This window comes from Hippocampus comes, unplaced genomic scaffold (assembly GCF_001891065.2).
Source record: "Hippocampus comes isolate QL1 unplaced genomic scaffold, H_comes_QL1_v1.1 scaffold80, whole genome shotgun sequence".
Lineage (NCBI taxonomy): Eukaryota > Metazoa > Chordata > Actinopteri > Syngnathiformes > Syngnathidae > Hippocampus > Hippocampus comes.
This window is the reverse complement of record NW_017806164.1, coordinates 1,627,321-1,647,060: the sequence shown is the minus strand read 5'-3', so window position 1 is coordinate 1,647,060 and position 19,740 is coordinate 1,627,321. Positions and strand designations below refer to the sequence as shown.

Here is a 19,740-nt window from a genome sequence, read left to right as displayed (position 1 = left end):
TCATTGAGTTAAACCCGACCCCGGCCTTCATGTGTTCTCCCCATGCCTGCGTGGGTTTTCTCCGGGTACTCTGGTTTCCTCCCACATTCCACAATCCTGCATGGCAGGTTGATTGAACACTCTAAATTGTCCGTAGGTGTGATTGTGAGCGCAAATGGTTGTTTGTCTATGTGTGCCCTGCGATTGGCTGGCAACCGGTTCAGGGTGTCCCCCGCCTACTGCCCGAAGACAGCTGGGATAGGCTCCAGCACCCCCTGCGACCCTACGGAGGATAAAGCGGTTCGGAAAATGGATGGATGGATGGATATCTTTAGGCAAGGCAGCTTTATGAACATATCACATTTCATACACAAGCACACATTTTAAAACCATCTACAAACAAAATAGTTTGCCACTTAAAAGCAAAGTAAAGAAATTAAAAAGTAGCTCACTAAAAGAAGGTACAGTGCAAGAACAAAATTTTGGAAAACATGGTTTTAAAAATGCTCTGAAAGACCTTATTCATAGATATGAGAAAAGAGCACAGTTTTAAACCTGGATTTAAAAGCATTTACACTGTATTTGTTTTAAATTTTTATTGCATTTCATTTCATTTTTTTTTCCCCAGATAGATAATACAGGATACCAGCAAATCGAGGGAGTGTATTGTACAGAGAAAAAAAACAAAACAAAACAAAACTGCTTTTTCAGAGTGATTTTTGTGTGGTGTATTATATTGGGATGTGTCTATTTTCAGGAACTGCCGGTGTTTGTATTTCGTTAGTTCCCAGAAGCATAAGGTGTTTGGAACATTGAAAATCTTCTGCTCTACTAACTAAACAACAAACTTATTTTTGTCTCTGTTGATGCAAGTATCCAAGCGTGATATAAACGTGAAACAGCAAATATCAATCACAATCACAAAGACATTTTAGCAACAAGAAAGTGACAGACTGAAGGCGTCTTCAAAGCAATGAAAACAGCAGTATTGCACTTAAGACAATAACAACCAAATCTTTTTTTGTTGTTTTGATGTTCTCATTCAGCGGAATATCCGAAAGTAAATATTGCGTTGCAATAAAAGACACATTATTGTTGGATGAAATTGATTGAACTGTCAGGGAGAAATAACTTTATTGAGGAGCAGATTAGAGACGGAGAAGAAGACATGAAGCAGAAAATGATTAAACGATGTGTGACTTTCGTCTTCTGAGTGTGTGTGTGTGTTTTGTCAGCGAATTCATTGTGAGCCAGGGCTGACCAGGGTGGCGGTTTGAGCCACGCAATCGTCAACAACGTGTTTGCAACCACACTCATAAACACAAATTACCGCATAAAAGCATGAGCGCTTACTCTGGCTGAACCCGACGTGTTCACGTTGCTGACTGAGTGGATTTCATACTCACTCAGCTTTGACCGACGACGCCTAATGTTGTTTTTGTTTTGTTTTTCTTTTTTTTTGCTGCAGTACATTTGGGGAAAAAGTCGGTAGGTGTGTTTGCGTCGACTCTCTGCTCTCTCTCAAATTCACAGGTTGACTCTTCAAGAATGCAACGCGTACACTTTTTCTTTCAGCTCACCCCAAGGGGAAGTTAAATATTGAGCACGGAGATGCCTTTTTTTTTTCTAGCGAATGCATTGCCAAGACAGTGAGGCATCAGTGACTTTCATTGGCACATCTTTTCCACTTTGATGGTTTTGTGTATATGAGTGTGTTTCCTCTTCATTGACTCAGAACGCCGCTTGCTCTGTTGAGAAAACCTAAAGCCAAGAGATTTTGACAGGATCAACTGCAGGAGACCCTGAAGGAAAACCTTTCCCAACACACTTGATGGAACGATGATGTAAGCGGTGTCCTATGACATCATCATACCAGATGAAACTTCTGTTGTGAGTTGCCCAACAAGGGACAAATTGAACCTCGCGTGCATGTTTTGGGAATATAGGAGGAAACACCACATGTAGCCATCTCTTTTAAAATTTTTTTTTTCTAGCGAATGCATTGCCAAGACAGTGAGGCATCAGTGACTTTCATTGGCACATCTTTTCCACTTTGATGGTTTTGTGTATATGAGTGTGTTTCCTCTTCATTGACTCAGAACGCCGCTTGCTCTGTTGAGAAAACCTAAAGCCAAGAGATTTTGACAGGATCAACTGCAGGAGACCCTGAAGGAAAACCTTTCCCAACACACTTGATGGAACGATGATGTAAGCGGTGTCCTATGACATCATCATACCAGATGAAACTTCTGTTGTGAGTTGCCCAACAAGGGACAAATTGAACCTCGCGTGCATGTTTTGGGAATATAGGAGGAAACACCACATGTAGCCATCTCTTTTAAAAATCAAGGAAAGCATTAAAAAAAAAAAAAAAAAAAAACTCTTTTTGAGGTAATACGGAGCAGGAAGTTGTTCAACAGTTTGCAAACAGGAATAAGTCTGTTTTACACTGAGATCTCTCAAATTAGCCGCATCAGAGCCGTGCAAAGTCCTGCTTTAAGCCAGCGCAGAAGGCACAGTGTCTGGTGCTTTTGACAAAACAGGGCAGGAGAAGTGACGTTCACACTCCTGATCTACCCACCTGGTTGGTACATTCACACAGCGTCAACCCAGCCTGGACTTGGGAAGGACTTTATCCGCCTTTCCAGTTCTGTTATTGAAAAAAAAAAAAAAAAAAAACTCTTTTTGAGGTAATACGGAGCAGGAAGTTGTTCAACAGTTTGCAAACAGGAATAAGTCTGTTTTACACTGAGATCTCTCAAATTAGCCGCATCAGAGCCGTGCAAAGTCCTGCTTTAAGCCAGCGCAGAAGGCACAGTGTCTGGTGCTTTTGACAAAACAGGGCAGGAGAAGTGACGTTCACACTCCTGATCTACCCACCTGGTTGGTACATTCACACAGCGTCAACCCAGCCTGGACTTGGGAAGGACTTTATCCGCCTTTCCAGTTCTGTTATTGTTTTCAGAACGCTGAACCAGAAAAAAAAGTGGAGGAAAATCTCATTTGAACAGGCTATGTAAAAGGCATTTTAGGGAATGTTTGTCTCCACTGTGTTGTAATCTGGACGTCAGCGCCTCGAAGAGCATTGGACTATCAAAGTTCAGTGAACTTTAATTAGCGCGTACTGTTGAAAGATCACAGATAAGATGACATGAATCTATGGTAACGCGAGCTGGTTAACAGTGTTAGCCTCTAATAAGCATCACTGTAGATTATTCATTTATTTTAGGGGTCACGAACCTTTTTGGAATTGAGAGCTCCTGCTTGGGTACTGATTAATGTGAAGGGCTGCCAGTTTGATCCACACTTCTGACGTAACGTGTTTGCACAAAGTACCTTCAATTATGTTGTCATTTATCCATCCATTTTCCGAAACTGCTTACTCTCACCAGGGTAGCGGGCGTGCTGGAGCCTATCCCAGCAATCGTCGGGTGGTAGACGGGGTCCACCCCGAACTTGTCGCCAAGCTGTTATTATTCATAATTAATGATATTCATCGATGTGAAGATAATGGTTGTTTGTGATTTCTCTCAAGGATCACCAACAATGATTGGATTGGGGATATGGAGGTTTTTCTGATTTCGATGCATCTGCTGCATGCGCCATATACACAGATCCGCTCTGTAGTGTTATGTGGTGGCCAGGTGATATAATGCTGCTTCCGCGAGTGATAAAATCAACAGCTTTACCATCAGTAACTCTGTCTCTAGTTGTCGTGGTAACAGAAGTCGTTATCTCCCCTCATTTCAGCAAAAGTGTGTAAAGACCGCAATCATTATTGATCCTTGGGGTGTTTTGATGTGTACGCTGTCCCGGTGGATGAGTGGTGGCAAGGGTTGGTGCACACTGAGTTGCAACTTCTGCATGAAAATCACTTTCAGGCTGTATCTCACAGAGCAGAGAGGGTTCTCAAGTGTGTGGGTACCTCAGGAATGTCATTTTTTTCTGAAAGGTTCGTTCAAGGTCGCAAAGACGTTCACCAGCAATTTTAATGGTCGCAAACAGGTTTTCTGTCCAAAAATTGATGGCGAAAAGAGAAACGATTTGCAACCATGACACCTGTTTGTGAATGTCTGGTGAATGTCCTCGAAATAGTTTGCATGGGTGACCGATCGTGAAAAAAAAACCCAACATTCGCTAAATGCGCATATGCTTGCAAACCTTTGCCGCTCAATAAGATGCGAGCTTTCTGAATAAAGTTCTCTTAACCAATTGAAAACGCATAAAACGCACAATGATAAGTTTTGTTTTCACAAAGCTATGAATCTCTTTTGTCGCCATCGTATGTGTTTGATGGGCACTTAAGCGGCTAGAGTAGAACCTCATTATGAACACAACTGTGATGGAGTATGCCTTCACAAAGGTTCTGTCTGCCAAAGATCAGGCTATGTTGACTGAGCACTCTTTTCACTCCGATGGTTAAAGTCCAAGTTGACAAACTCCTCACAATCCAATGATGTCGTAAGATAAAATAGTCTCATAGGTCGAGCAAAGAAAACTGGCTGAAAGTAGAAAAAAAAAGTCCGCAGAAGAATATTTCTCATGTATTCTCTGCCTCAATTCTCATGATAACACCCCGCAGCTGAAGTCTCACTCTGCTGCCTCACTGGGAGGTTTAAATACGTTTTCCCCGGGCCTCCCTCGGTGCAGGCTTTGACAAATAACCGCATGTACCTCAGCATTTTGGCTCAGGCGTGTAGGTTATTGTGACCGCGTGACCCCTTAAATGGTTAGCCTGCCACCTGCACTCCCACTTGGCCATCACGCCATAAGACCGCCCACAGTGCTCGAACATTGCTGGGAAGACTGCGGCTCCCAAAGCACCACGCAAACAAATTCTGTTTTGCTGAAACTGGTGAAGTGCATACAAATAATGGTATTATGGAGTTATGGGCTATGAACAATCAAGTGACAGTAATATCTTCAGTGAAAAACACATCCGTCACTGTTTAAAAAAAAAAAAATCATTTTGCGACATTTTTTCTTGACTGTTATGATAGGAAGCAGCAGTGACACCCTCTGTTCGCTTTCAAATCATTGTTTTTCCTCAAGTTGTTTTGCATTTTGTGTTGGCACTTTGTTTTCAAGCACTCTAGCACATTCCTATTCATCAGTGAAAATATAAAGCATTGGAATTGCAGGTTGGTGGCGGATTGATTAGAGAGTGGTGCCTTTCCCTCAGAAAGTAAGAAAAATGAAGCTTGTGTTTTCTGCTGCTCGCGCAGACACACAGAGATGCAAATGCGCCTATCACGCAATCACATGCAATTCTCTCCCGCACACGTCCCGGCTTCATACTTAATTGCTTCTTTGATCATGTCTTTTTTATTTTTTTCAAACTCACATGCACACAGAAGCACAGATATACACACACACACACACACACACACACACACACACACGCACACACGTACACACCATCCATCTCACCTATCGCTGTTATTGTCCGTCCAAGCTGCTCTTTTTTATTTATTAATTTTTTTTTTCCTGACAGTCATTGGGATTTATTCTGGACATTGCCTCAATACTTCCCCTGAGCATGTGGGAAATGATATGTCTTCCTTCCTTGGTTGCCATGGTGACCGGGCACTGGGTATGCCTTGTATCTTGCAACATTAATTTTGCGTCAAATAGATTGCAATGAGCAACACATTTTGCTCTTCCGATAGTTTTGAGACACGAGTGGAACTGCAAGCGAGTTTCACATGATGAAAAAGTTTAAAAGAGTCAAAGTTTTACATCCATTTTGCCAGACACTCTCTATTATCCTGCCGTTTTAGCACCAGCAAAAGTGCCTGCGAGGCTTCAATCTAACTACAGCCCTTTTTCCTTTCACTTATTTGACATTGGGCCAAAAGGGGAGCGCAAGCGATGGCAGGGGCGAAAAAGACCGACAGACAGAGAGAGGGTGTGGTATTTGTTCTCTGTGGGATAAATATAGGAGGTGAGTGGGTGGATTGAAAACAAGCTAACACTCGAGCAGAAAAAGAAGGGATGCAGTGCGTCAGAAATAATGATGTCAAAAGAGAAGCCAGAGGAAGCTACTGTTTTATTACAATTATAACAGTAAGAGAGCCAAGTTGAAAAGTAATAAGATTTACCGGGACACTTTGTCATGCTAATCTTGAAATAATTGTGATTAAAAAAAAAAAAAAGAGAGCCAAGGGGTGACCTGTTGAGTGGAGGACAGAGGCAAAGCATACGTGTGCAAGGAGGAGGAAGGAGAGATGCGCCAATGCTGGTAATCCCGACATCATGATGACAGAGATGGACGTACAGTTACAGAATGGAAGGAGAGAACGGAGATTGAGACAAACCCACTGTGACGGAGATGCACGGTTTGTGAGATCATCAAAAGTAGGAGGGGGTGATGCATAGGAAAGTGCTGGTTGCAGAAAGGAATTAAAAAAAAAAAAATACGTTACACAAAAGCTCCCACACCTCTTCTTTGATAGATACTGTTGAAGGGCTGCAGCCAATAGTTCCACGCAGCTTAACTTAGAAAGATGTGTTTGATTTGTGACCTGGCATGCCGTGGAATGAGGGAGATGCCGTCTGATTGATGAACTGGGGACCTTCTGGTCCGGTTCTATTCCATTGCACCATCTCTCTGCTTGCTGATACTTTCAGAAGCATGTAGACTTTTGCTATGGCCCTTCTCCATTAATGAGCTCGAGTGACTTTATAGTCGGAAACGATTGCATTTTTTTTTTTTTTTTTTTTTTGTCCAAGGAATCCAGCGATATATACTCCGTATGAGATAAAAGATAGCATGTTAAATAGGCCAGCGAAAAAATACAAAACCCTTGAGATATAAATCAAAGGCAACATGATTTGCTGTGGCGCTTTAATGAAGACTGACACAGTGGGACTCTCTGCACGTTACGATTGTGTGCATTCGTGTCGATTGGTATGTGTGCATTGCTGTTTCTATTACTGCAAACATGCATCGTTATTCACATCACTACATGTCAACATTCTGTATGTAGATATCTGATCTTAATGGGTGACACGATGCTTGGTGTGGACTGCACCAGCCCACTGTTAAGTGTGGAAAAGCCAACTATTTATGCTCCAAGTGAGAAGCGTGCCCCCTCCACCCTTTTTACAACTGGACAGGAGTGGATCAAACATCAAGAGATACATTTGTTGGCACGGGAGAAACATATTGTAATGACATATTTTGAGGTTTGTAATTCAACCCATATCACTAGAGCAGGGGTGTCAAACTTATTTTAAATGATCTGCCATACTGTGGCTTGGTTGCAGCGTTGTTGTTTTCGACATCAAGTAGCTTTTCGGTTGTGAAGCTCATTTTGTGATCTTATAGCACGGTAGCATCCACAGAAACAAATTTCCACATTCACTTGTAAACCTGATATGCTTTTCTTCATTTGATGTCACGTTACATACTTCTATCGCATCCCAGTGCTTAGGCCTACCCTACAGCCTTGACGGTGGCCATGAATTGTGTGGATTATGCCACATGCGCAACTGGAGAAAATGGCAGAGGAGGGGGCAGAGGTTTGTGAGGCTTGTAAATCCCCACTGCCAACAACTTCATGCTACTTAGGGGGCTCTCACAGAACGGTTATAGGCTCTGGTGTTGACTGCAACTCTGAAAAGAAGCTCCTGTCCGTATCCAAGACATCAGCACGTATTTAGGGACCCATATGCAGACATTTCCTGAAGTTAGCCGAGCAAATGCCAGCGAAGCTCGTTATCATGAACTCAGTCTGCAATCATCAACAGCTTAAGTAGCATTAGCTAGGAACATGTTATATATCTATTTGTGTGTTTTAATTAATTGAAAAAATATATCTAGAATAAAGTGCTGTCACTGCATTCGGCCAAGAAATCGACATTGCCGTAGCTTAGCTTGCTGCATTTCTCTGATGGTTAGCTTCAGTATAGTTAACCTTCATTTACTGTAGGGCGCTTGTAGCTTTGCTCACTGCATAGTATCATAAACATGCCTGTAAAAAGTGTACAACTTGGTTGACTGTCATCCTGGGATGGATTGTTTTTAGCCTTTCGTTGGATCACTTAAGTGAAAGCAATTGAATGGCTTATCCATGTGCAGTCTCAACACGCCTCTTGCTCATTCGGACAAAGTACTTTGCCCTTAATTGAACCACCCATATGGTTTTCAGCTCCTACTAGACAATCTGGTATCAGGAAGGCTACACTGCACAGAAGATTTGTACGCATGAAAAACCAGTTGGGTTGAACTCACCAAAGCAAAACAGTATTTCATTGCTCTGCTCTGAGTACGTTGCTCCAATACGTTATGTGATGTGATGCAAATATCTGCTAAATCCTACACGTCCCATCTGTCCAAAGTTGGGATCTGGCAGCAGCAAAGAGTGCGAACAGAAGAGGGAGACAACTGGAGATTTAATGAAAGACATACATAACGAGTGCTGAGAGCGAGAGGTGAATTGGGCTGGAAAGACAGCGGAGAACAATCTGAAATGAATCTGGACACTCCAGATGGTTTGACGTTTGTTTGTGTGCGCATATTCGGCTCATGCACGTGTTTTGTTGTTGCACTTGCTGCCAGCATGTAGGTAGCTGTGTGTGGTTTGGGTTGCTTCGGGCAAGCAGAAACATCTGGTACCTGCAAGGAACAAGTTCGAAAAGAACAAAAAACGGGAAAATCAGACTTGCTTGTCAACGTTTGGTTGACTGGATCTTGTCCTTGCAGACAAACGAGTTGTTCCCGTGGGAGAGAGTGAGTTATCTCAATAATAAAAGGTTAATAAATCAATCTGACAAACAATTACTGCTGACTTTTATGCTGGAATCACACTGATGTATGTTTGCATGTTCCAGCAATGCCAGGAAGAAAATGTACCAAGTCTTGCTTAAGGAGAGCAGCAGGAGATGAAAGATGAAGGCGAGCGGGGATAAATGATGGTGCTTTGTTAATAACGTTGGCAAAACAGCGGTTAAAGAACACAGCCTGACGTCTCAAACTGGCTCGTTGTTATTTGTTGTCTTCACATTTGCATGTGTTTGCAGAGCTCATTTACGGATGTGTTGAAACCTGGACTTGCACACCGTCTTTCCCATAACTTTGCATAATTCAGTTGTTGTCAATTAACTTTGCAGATTATTCTTCAGCAGGCCTGACTTTCCCCAAGACCGAGAACACGCACGTGCGCACGGTCACCTTCGTAGTGTACTTTATTGCTAATTAACCGCCTTTCTTCTATTCCACACTTAAAGCCGCATTGTACGCTATCTTCAAAATCATTTTACATCGCATTCAGGCTACATTCTAATTATACAAGGCCTGTAATTGACCCTCACACATGCAAAAGCACAGCTGTTGCCCAGTGGCATGAGAGAAAATCCCAATAGTCCCCCAAATTTTGTACTGTCTCCATTGTGTGCGGATATATTAATTTTCTTCCATCCATACAAATATCAATGCTATTTCTCAACTAGCTATCGTCTTGGTGGTTGCAGGGCGACTGGAGCCTCTCCCGTGTGACTTATCACACTCACACCGTGCAAAGTACGCGAGGCCAATTTCAGGTCTGATTCCAACTTTTGTGTCCTCCACCGGCGACAATCATCATGTTGTGTGCAAGGGAAAAGAGGAGCGATTTGCAGCTCCCTACTGGTTGAACGACCACCGAATGAACTCTAACAGCTTGCAAATCAGGGCTAATTATCACATTTCTGTGTGGCAAGTGTAGCATTTTGTGCGCTCTGTCTTCTTTGTATTTGCAGTATGTGTACTGCATTATGCCGTGATGCCTTGAGATGCGACGGACTTGACTTACAAGTTTTTTGCTCTAAATTTTTCTTAAATTTGAGATACCTGACCTTTTGACTTCACAACATGCAGCAGTTTGGCTGAATTAGTGAGTGACCAATTCTGAGTTGAAATTTATTGTCAAATTCAGCACAAAACAAAATTAAACATAAAAAAATATTTAAAACAACAACATAGCGTTGCTTTAGAGAATTTCAATCAGCTTAATGGTAACAAATGCTTATGAATCGTGTCCCGGAATTATAACCCCTGAGGCAACAGATATTTGAACACCAATTTTGGAGCAGCACGGGGAGACAGTTAATATTAAAATACTCATAGGCATATATTTGTATCCTCTGGGAAGAAAGACTAATCAGACTGTGGATTAGAGCGCCACTGTGTCTCATTTATATACATGCGTATGTCGGTTATATACTACCTCCAGGTAGCCACGTCCTTCATACCAAAAGGAGCAGCGCAATTTGGAATGAAGTACAAAATGTGGCACATAAAATAAAAATTTTCATGCTATTTAATTGTCACTACTGTCTGTTTTTATATAGTGGGAAACAATAAAGTGCAATTTTTCGAATTAAAAAACACCTTAGAGTGGGAATGTGTTGGCAATGAATGTCAAGATATACACAAATCAAACTTAATTATTTTTTTTGTTGTTCTTATTTCCTAAAACTTTTGTGGAATGTGACGAATTGTCTCTATGTGAACTATGAACATATTTAAATACCATTTGGAGACCAAAAGCTTCAATCCAAATGTCCTGATTGAGTGTTTTTTTTTTTTCTTTCAGCTGAATCATGTGGTGGTGTAATCCAAGGCCTCAACGGAACGATAGAATCGCCTGGCTTCCCCCACGGCTATCCCAACTACGCCAACTGTACGTGGCTGATAATAACAGGGGAGCGAAACAGGATCCAGCTCACCTTCGTCACGCTCGCACTAGAGGAAGACTTTGATATGGTGTCTGTATATGATGGACAACCTTCGCCTGGGAACTTAAAAATGAGGTAAGAATCGTCAATTCTTTTTTTTGTTGTTGTTGTGGTGATATTTTCTGTTGACGCTGTCACTCTAACCTGTAAACGGTGTCAACTCACGCACGGAAACACATTTTCCGTCACACATAATCTCCTTATGACACAGAATTTTGAGGAACGATGTTTTTCTTTCAACATCGATTTCCATTCTTCATCATATTTGGCAAAAGAGGACTGTGTTAGATTTGACACTTGACACTGTCGAGCATAATATATGGGTGATTTTCTTTCGCCGAAGCATGTCATTTGGGACTAGCATTTACAAAATGCAGCTTTTCTTTTTCATGGTGAAAAACCAAACACCTTTGAGACATACAATTTAATTCTTTGCATCCGATGTGCTTCTGTTCATATATACATTTACGAAGTACAATATTGTAGTGTTATTTTTCATGTTAAAAGTAAAACACATTTTTTTGTTGGGCTCTCTAAGAGACTGGAACCAATCAATGGCGCTTCTGTTCAATTCAATGCGGAGAGGTGATTTGAGATATGACAATTTTGAGTTATGAGCGTGGACCTGAAGCATATTAAAGTCATATCTCAAGGCACCACTGCAGAGTATATGTGTGCAGCAGATTTGGTGATTTCTGTACACAGTTAACACTGCGCATGACTTTGAACTGTAGCATTTGTATTGATTATAGTGTGAACAGATGAGGGGTGACCTGGCTGGTCCACCAATGTTACAGAGCCTAAAATACAATGGAAATACTATTTACTTTTTTTTTTTTTTTTTAAACAATGTACACTCAAAGTGAATTTGTTTTGAAGTCAAATTGTTGTATATTTGAGCTTAAATTTGACCTGTTCTGTGTATGTGCTAAACACGCCACAGGGACATGCCAATCTTGTCATCATCAATATGGTCAGACCAAACAAGTTAAAAGCCATTGCTGAACTGGCAGCACCGGCACTTGGTAAATTGTTGCAGTGCAGTAAGGGTCGTTACAAAAGCGTCCACAGATTTGGCTCGCTGTTGGGAGTTTATTCATCGCAGAGTTTGTGTGTAGGAGGGATGAGCTGGGAAGGCACATACTGTTGTGTTTGAGCTTGCTGGTGCAGTTTTGGAAAACAGTGTTTTTTTGGTTTTTTTTTTTTTTTTGTTAAAACGTTCTATCCAGCAGCTTTATTATGTCTCTGAGTGAGAACAATACCTATTTAGTGGTTTGCCCAGAGGAGGACAAAAGGAATGCTGACTTGACTGAGCTTCTAGAAAATACACATATTTTTCCACACGAAGTGTATCAACTGACTGATGATTCAGATGATGATGATAATGTCGCCATACTTTGCTTTGCTCGCTCACCAAGATATTCTGGCAATACCATTTCGGCCCCTTACATATTTAAGTTTGTGTGTGTGTGGGGGGGGGGGGGTAATTCTTTAAAATGCGCATTATCGTCATAAAGTATGAAAAGCAAAACACGATCAGACAAATGTGTGTTATTTTGTGCGTACTGTGTATGCGTGCGTGCATGCGTGTGTGTGCGTCATGAAGCTTGTTGGCACAATCTTTGCTCCACATGCAGGCCTCACACAAGGTGAGTTGACAGCTGTGCCAACAGCCTCCAGTGAAGTCCAGCTGTGTCGAGACAACAGGAGAGTGAAGTGTACCAGCAGCTCACTTGTGCTCGCCCCCTCGGTGCAATTTTACAAATTCCTCACAGCTGATGCTCTTTTCAATGACTCCACTTTTTTTTCTCGATCCGTTGAAAGCAGCATTTTCATTCTGATCATGATAATGATGATTAATTAATGATGATGACTATTTTTACACCGCTAGCTTTCAAATTGTCACAGTTTTAAGTACATGTCCAATAGCTTCAAAACATAAACAAACATTTTTTTTATACTGCCAATGATTAAAACTGGATTGGCTCAAGTAACATAATTTAGATTGTTTTCCTCTCATGTGGCTCATTTCAGACATTGATGCTGGTTGCCTTTTTTCAGTTCCCGAATATGGCAATGAATAAGGAAAAACTGAGTATTGACAAAACAGGGCTTCGGTTCCATCTGGGGCATCTTAAGGCACACAAACACAACAGATAGACTACTTGTCCAGTGAATAATGAAGGATACTGTGGATTCCTCCAAAATCTGCAAATAGGCGCATGAACACTGCATTTTGATGCCTGAGATCTACCAGTGCCGAATCAAAGCATGCTTAGAGGTGTGCAGCTTCACCATCATAATGATATACGTTATTGTGTCTGGCTTGGCGGCAGGCTGCTGCACATGCGGAAACGTATTTTTAGTCTGTGTGAAAGCATTTGTGAGCGACATCATTATGCCGGTGCTGTGTTGTAGTGTGTTGTGGAAAATCACCGACTCTAACACCCCGACACAGTTCAAACTTACAAGGATCCGCTTAGAATCAAAATGTGGTACCATTTGATTTCACATGAATCGGTGCTTGGTAATACCGAGCCAAATTGATCAGTATAAAAAAAAGTCGCAACTTTGTTCGCCATCTCTATTCTTTGCTGAGGATAAAGATTGGATGCCTGTGATTATTGTTGCTGCATCGTTTGTGTTCCGTTGCTTAAATCTTACATTACTGCCACATTGATGCTAATTGTCAGCCTATGTGACACTCTGGCCGGCCTGGTGGTCGCCCCCACTTATTGGGAAAGATTTTGATACCTATGACATTCCTGCTGCTTTCACATGGATGCACAATTCTTAGATCCCACGATACTCTGCCACAAGTTATTTACTTTAACTGCATAAAAAATACAAACAAAAAAGTAAAATATGAATGGGAACTAAAAGAATCTCTCTTGTTGACAATATTTAATTCTAACAGTAAATCCATCCATCCAGACTCCACAAATAAATGTCTGGCTCTGTCCCGGAGTCTGTTTTTAGTTGTAAAGTTGTAAAGCAAGTTGAGTCACGGCCACCAGAAGGTGCTCATATCTAAAGTCTTGGTTCTCAAGTCATAACAAAAAAAAAAAAAAAAAAAAAAAAAAAAGTTAAACAAAAACTTTAAAAAAAAAAAAAAAAAAAAAAAAAAAAAGTCTAATCAACAACTTGAAAAAAGAAAAGAAAAAAAAAACAAATCAAGCTGGGTCACTCATCTCAAAGCAATATATCTTTCATATCATTGGTTCTCAACCGTTGTCACACGGGGACCAAATTTTATATTTTAACCATGCTTGCTCAGGCTAGACCTTCAAAGTTCCTTTCGGAGCATCTTATTGACCACTGCAAATACAAAGTGTGCTCTTAACGTTGAAGTCCGTAACAATGAAATGTCATATTTCTGCACCATTGGAACCTATGGAACCCATGCAAATTTTTACAACCTGTCCGTGACCCACTTTTGGGTCCCAACCCACCAGTTGAGAATTACGGTTTTAGGTCATGGTGCAATTTGTTGTGAGACCTTATTACATTTCAGAATCGACTCTGATCTAAATGACACTGCCCCCATAGTACCGTAATTAAGATCCCTGATTATTGTCATTTCCTCATTGATTTTTCAAATGACAAAGATGAAGCCGTGGCGGGGGTCTTTTCACTCTGGCTGCTTCTATTTTAGGGGTGTGTGTGTGTGTGTGTGTGTGTGTGTGTGTGTGTGTGTGTGTGTGTGTGTGTGTGTAATAAGTGGTGGTGGTCTGTTTTGTGACCTAAAACCTGCCTTCTCTCAACATTGACATGAGCCCATCGTATGGGCTCCCACGGTCATTCAGAGGAAAGCAATCGAAGCTTGAATGCCTTCTTTTGTTCCAAAAGAGGAGCCCGGCTCTATCTTTCTCTCGCAGGCAGCCGTGCAACTGCCCTCAGACCTTATGTGGGGAAATTTAGCAATCTCGTCGGAAAGACGAGCTGACCTGACATCTGAGGCTTTTCCACGGCGGCCCCAGCTGTGCATCAGCAGCAGTAAATCTCCTCCATCCCACTCACACTGACGAAAGATGGCAACAGGGTACGCATCTTGATTTCTTGTTTGTTTTTGAAAAAGAAAAGTCTCTGCGCCACAATCGCCAAGATCCGCACCCTGCTTGCTGAAGTAAAAAAAAAAATCCTTTTTATCCTCACAGTCCTTTAAAATTCCAAATTCCTGTCAAACTTTTTTTTTTTATGTCTTCAAGGAGAAATGAAGGGTTGATGGAAAAACTTTGATTTCTCAGACCACGCCGTGTATGGCGAGGTAGCAACATTTTAGAATATGCTGAGGAAGATGTTTCAAAGTTTCTTTTCAATTGCCGCTCTGCAACTTCTCGCTACTGAAATCAAATGCATTTGAGTGAAATCCAGCTGACCGTAGACACTTTTCACTGCCACCATTTCTCATACTTACCTGCTGTGAATTATTGAAACGACATCTCTAAGTGGGGACCCAAGTTTTTCTCAGGTCTTTTGAAATTGTGGTTTATTGCTGAAGAATGCATTCATGTGCCGTGCTAGCTAAAAAAAATGTTTGGGACGATTGGTATTGATTTGATTGGCTCAGAGCGTGCTTGCTAATCATGTTATAGTGCTACACTGCCTTGTAATATTGAGAGAATAGTGTCAGGTAGTGTTGTCAGGACACATTCTAGTGACTGTCTCTTGGTGCTAACACAGATGCTAACGGTATTGTTCAGTCGTGTATACCGGATTGCTGAATGTTTATTGCTTTGAGTTTGGGTGGGAATAATAGGCATATGTAGGAGCAGCCTTGGAGCAACAATCTCTTTTTCTTACTTTAAATCAGGGATGAGCAACTGGCGGATGCGGCTCGTGCCAAGGAAATGTTGACAGTTCGTTTGAAGTGCATGAGGAGTTACGCAATTTGTGTCTTCCAAAAACATGGAGAGATTCAATGGACTGTTTCTCGCAGCAGCATGCCCAGGCGGGGGCTGTGGATGTCTCTTCTATAAATTGGTTCAATAAAAAACAAAATTTGATTTACCCGTTGGCTTCCATTTTTCCGGTCCTTGGGGAGTGTCTATGTTTGAGAAAGATAGAACGCGGCAAAGTAAAGACAGTGTGTATGTGTGAGGGAGAAATTCCTGTCTTTCTTTCTGCATGTCTGATTACAATCCCAGATTAACCTGTCAAAGATATTTCCTGTCAACAACTTCAGACGTGTGCTTGCCTCGTCAAACTTTCACTACCCCATCACTTCTTTCAGTGTGAGTGCAATGTAAAAACAACGCTTTCCTGTGAAAAATGGGCCAACGCTAGATAACCAGGCAATGGAACTAATCCAAGACAACCGCAAGGGAAGCAAAGAGCAACATGAAGAGGGAGCGTGGGATCGGGGGGAGTAGGTCGGATGTACGGTTGGGGGTCAGGGGTTGAGGTGAAGAGGGAGGCACAGAAGCATGCCGACAAAGAGACCCGGGGCCAACGAAAGACTTGAACACACACATGCGCGCGGAGACACGCACAAACACACGGCGAGACGGCTAAAGCTAGTCGAACTAAGTCCCTCTGCAGTTGGTAGTTCTATCCGTCTGCCTGTGTCGTATTGTGTTTTTGATAATTCTCTAAGCTGCTTCGACTTGTCACCGGCTCATCACAAAGTTGAGCGCAGTTTCCACAGTATGTTAAGAGTTGAACAGGATCGGAAAAAGTAGATATCAATGCTGCCAGACACAGTTGATACACAGATGTGTACAGATGAATTTTCTGAACATATTTCAACATATAACTGGTTAGCACGTCCATCTCAGAGTGCAGAGCGGCAGGGTTCGATTCCGGCTGCGGCCTTCCTGTGTGGAGTTTGCATGCTCTCCCCGTGCCTGCATGGGTTTTCTCCGGGTACTCCGGTTTCCACCCACATTCGAAAAACACACAGGGCAGGTTAATGGAACACTCTAAATTGTCCCTGGGTGTGATTGTGAGCGTGAATGGTTGTTCGTCTGTGTGTACCCTGCGATCGGCAGGCAAGCAGTTCAGGGTATACCCCTCCTACTGCCCGATAACAGCTGGGATAGGCTCCAGCACGCCCGCGATCCTCGTGAGAATAAGCGGATTACAAAATGGATGGATGGATGGACAGATTGATATTTTAACCTAGGCTACTAAATCTAAACCCCTGACTTCAAATATCAAGCACTCTGAACATCTTTTAGAACCGACTAGCATGCTTTTGACATTAAACTTTGTGTGCTGTCGTGAATACGTGTACATGAGTTGGATGGCAAGTAAGATAAATTCAATGTCTCCTCGCATCAGTTGCTAGTAACTCAGTCAAGATTGCTAAATGTTATGTGCCATAGTGTAAATAACAAGTATATCTCAAGGTTTTGGGAAGGTGTAGACAATGCAAAAAATCAATGTATGCGGGTGTTTATCTTCTTGTATGACTCAAAAAATGGGAAGACTATCACAAAGAGACTAAAATCAATGTGGACCATCATCATTTGCTAGGAAATTGTTCTCAGTGGACTTCACACAGGAGCCTGATGACACAAGATGGCAATGGCAGCACTCTTTAAGGCCTCCTAACGACTGTACTGTTTTTGTCAGTATTTATGGGTTATTCAGGAAAAGCTGTTTAAGACTGAAATGAGCATTTACAGGTATTGCTTTCAACAAAGTTGGTTGGAAAAAGTATTTCTGGGGGGTGGGGGGAGGGTCAAAATTGATTTTTCGTCTAGACTACACACGGCACAGTGATTTCTTCAGAAGCGGAGCAAATTCTAGCTTTTCACAATCTTGAGCCATGTATGTTTTATTTTTTATTTATTTATTTTAGATGTGACTTTTTTGAAGCTGGCATGCTTAGAAGTCCATCTTGCAAACCAGGTGGCATTTAGCTTTCTCAAAGGCAGCTGTAGCAAGTACAGTGGTAGCTCTCCTTACGAAATTAATTGGTTCTGGAAGAAGTAGAGACGCGTTTTCCATGTAAATGCCCTAATCCGTTCCAAGCCCCCCAAAATTCAGACATAAATGTTTTCTAAAGCATAAAAATGCATCAAAATATGTAACAAATACATGTTACAATTAGATTATTGCGCAATAAATGAGACTTGTACATAATGTAAAAAACAAAGAAAAGAGTTAAGTATAAAAATGATGGTCATTTAACTTTTAACTGTGTCCTTATCATTTTTTGCCCTCTTTAGTTCATGTTCTCTCTCAGAAGTGGTTTTTACCTGGCGTTTTGTAAAGAACTGATCCAAGGACGTTTGCTTTTTTCGACTTTTAACAATCCTTCGAAAATGACCAATGCAAACATCAGCATAGTGAGCGATTGCCCAACTAGTGAATACTTTTTCTGGGTGATTCACATCGGAACGCCTCATGACCCGAGGGGCGAATGGCGAGGACGCTGCATTGACACATATCTATCTACACACATTGACACATACGGTAGACGTCCTTCTTAGCCACTGGGATGCCAGGAAGATGCTCGGTAATAACCAATGGCAGTGCAGCTATAAGCATGTTGCGTTCAGGAAACTCGGAGCTGCGAGTACCAGCCCATATTGTATATTTACCTTTCGTATCTTGAAATTTCTTTCGTAACAAGAGGCAATATTTTCCTGTTGAGGCGTTTCATAACTTGAAATGTTTTTATGTAGAGACGTTCTTAAGTAGAGGTACCACTGTACCGGCATTAGTCATGACTACATTTTATCTGCTGTAAATATGAATCAGATTGTTTAACCTTTCAGTTAACTCTTGTGACATAACCAATTTACTTGTCAGGAAATTTGGAGCCACAATCATTAGTGTGTGCTAGCATCGGTTGGTAATATGTAATTTAGGAGAGATTTTTTTTTTTCCTTGACCAAAGAGTTGTCGAGGATGCAGAGCATAATGTACTTGCTTGTTAATTTTTCAAGTAGACCCTCAAACACCTAAAAAGTCTGGCGTTAACACTGAATGAAAGTGACAGAGAGGGTCACTGGGGGCAGGCTCGGAAGTGATGCAGCAGGAGCCGACGGTAGGACTGATGAGAATATTTAGGTCAGCAGGCCTCCTACTGCTCTAAACACCTGTTAATGCTGAGAGACAGCACCGAGGGGAGATGAAATAAGAGAAAGCAGACTGAGAGAAGCAAAGGTGAAAAGCCGCCGAGTCACCATTTTGACACTTCATTTATAAGAAAGTGAGGCTGTGATCCTGCTGAGATCTCCTTAAGTTGCCTCGAGGTTGTCGTTTTGACACACATAATCCTCATTTTGATCTCAGAAATTTCTTATTCCGCACTGCACACCACACACCCTTGTACGCTCAACACAAACATACCGTCTCTATAAATGTGCCAACTTGACAGCCGATTAGTTTGCCAAAATCAAATTAAATGAAGTCACTCAGCACTTTGTCTACCCTTATTTAAGGAATGAAAGACAATGAAAATATATACAGTACATTATTCTTATTCTTATAGTTATGTTTGTTGTTGTTTACAGAAGGATACAAAAAAATCAACTTCTAACCTTCACTGTTGAGCAAATGAAAAACTACATTTTCATAACATGTAAGTGTTGAGCATATATATATTTTAGTAGTTTGCCAGTTGGCAGCCAGCTCCATCGTTACTTGATACTCCTTGTCAAAAAGCACAAACAGACAGACTCAAACACACAGCATCCGTCAGAGAAGAGCCCAATCAAAACGCTTGTGAATAGCAACTGAGAGCCGTTTCAAGCTCATGGGGATGAGAACCCCCCCCCCCCCCCCAAAAAAAGAGGGAAAAAAAAACCCCCCAAAAAAAAAAAAAAAAGCTCATCAGTGTTTTTGGACGTGAAAGTAACAGATGTCTTCCTGCTTCACTGATGCAGTGATAAGTCGGGAAAGAATTATTGAACAACCCTTCACTAGCTCCAGTATTTACACCGTGTTTTAATTATAAGGCTCATAAAGCTGCTGGGGGGGTTGACCTTCTTGCTTTTTAAGGTGAAGGAGAGGCAATGGCCGACGGAGGCCATGAAGTCAGGGGTGGGATGGGGGGGGGGGGCTCGGGGATTTAGGGACAGGAGATGA

General features: G+C 41.7%; 1 protein-coding gene across 2 annotated transcripts in view; it reads left to right on the top strand.

Moving 5' to 3' along the window:
- LOC109531522 (CUB and sushi domain-containing protein 1) overlaps positions 1-19,740 on the top strand; it is a 345,015-nt gene that overhangs the window by 79,809 nt on the left and 245,466 nt on the right. For both annotated transcript variants that reach the window (XM_019895847.1, XM_019895846.1), the window contains exon 2: positions 10,557-10,773. In XM_019895847.1, the coding sequence (XP_019751406.1) occupies positions 10,557-10,773 (217 nt within the window). The remainder of the gene's footprint in view (positions 1-10,556; positions 10,774-19,740) is intronic.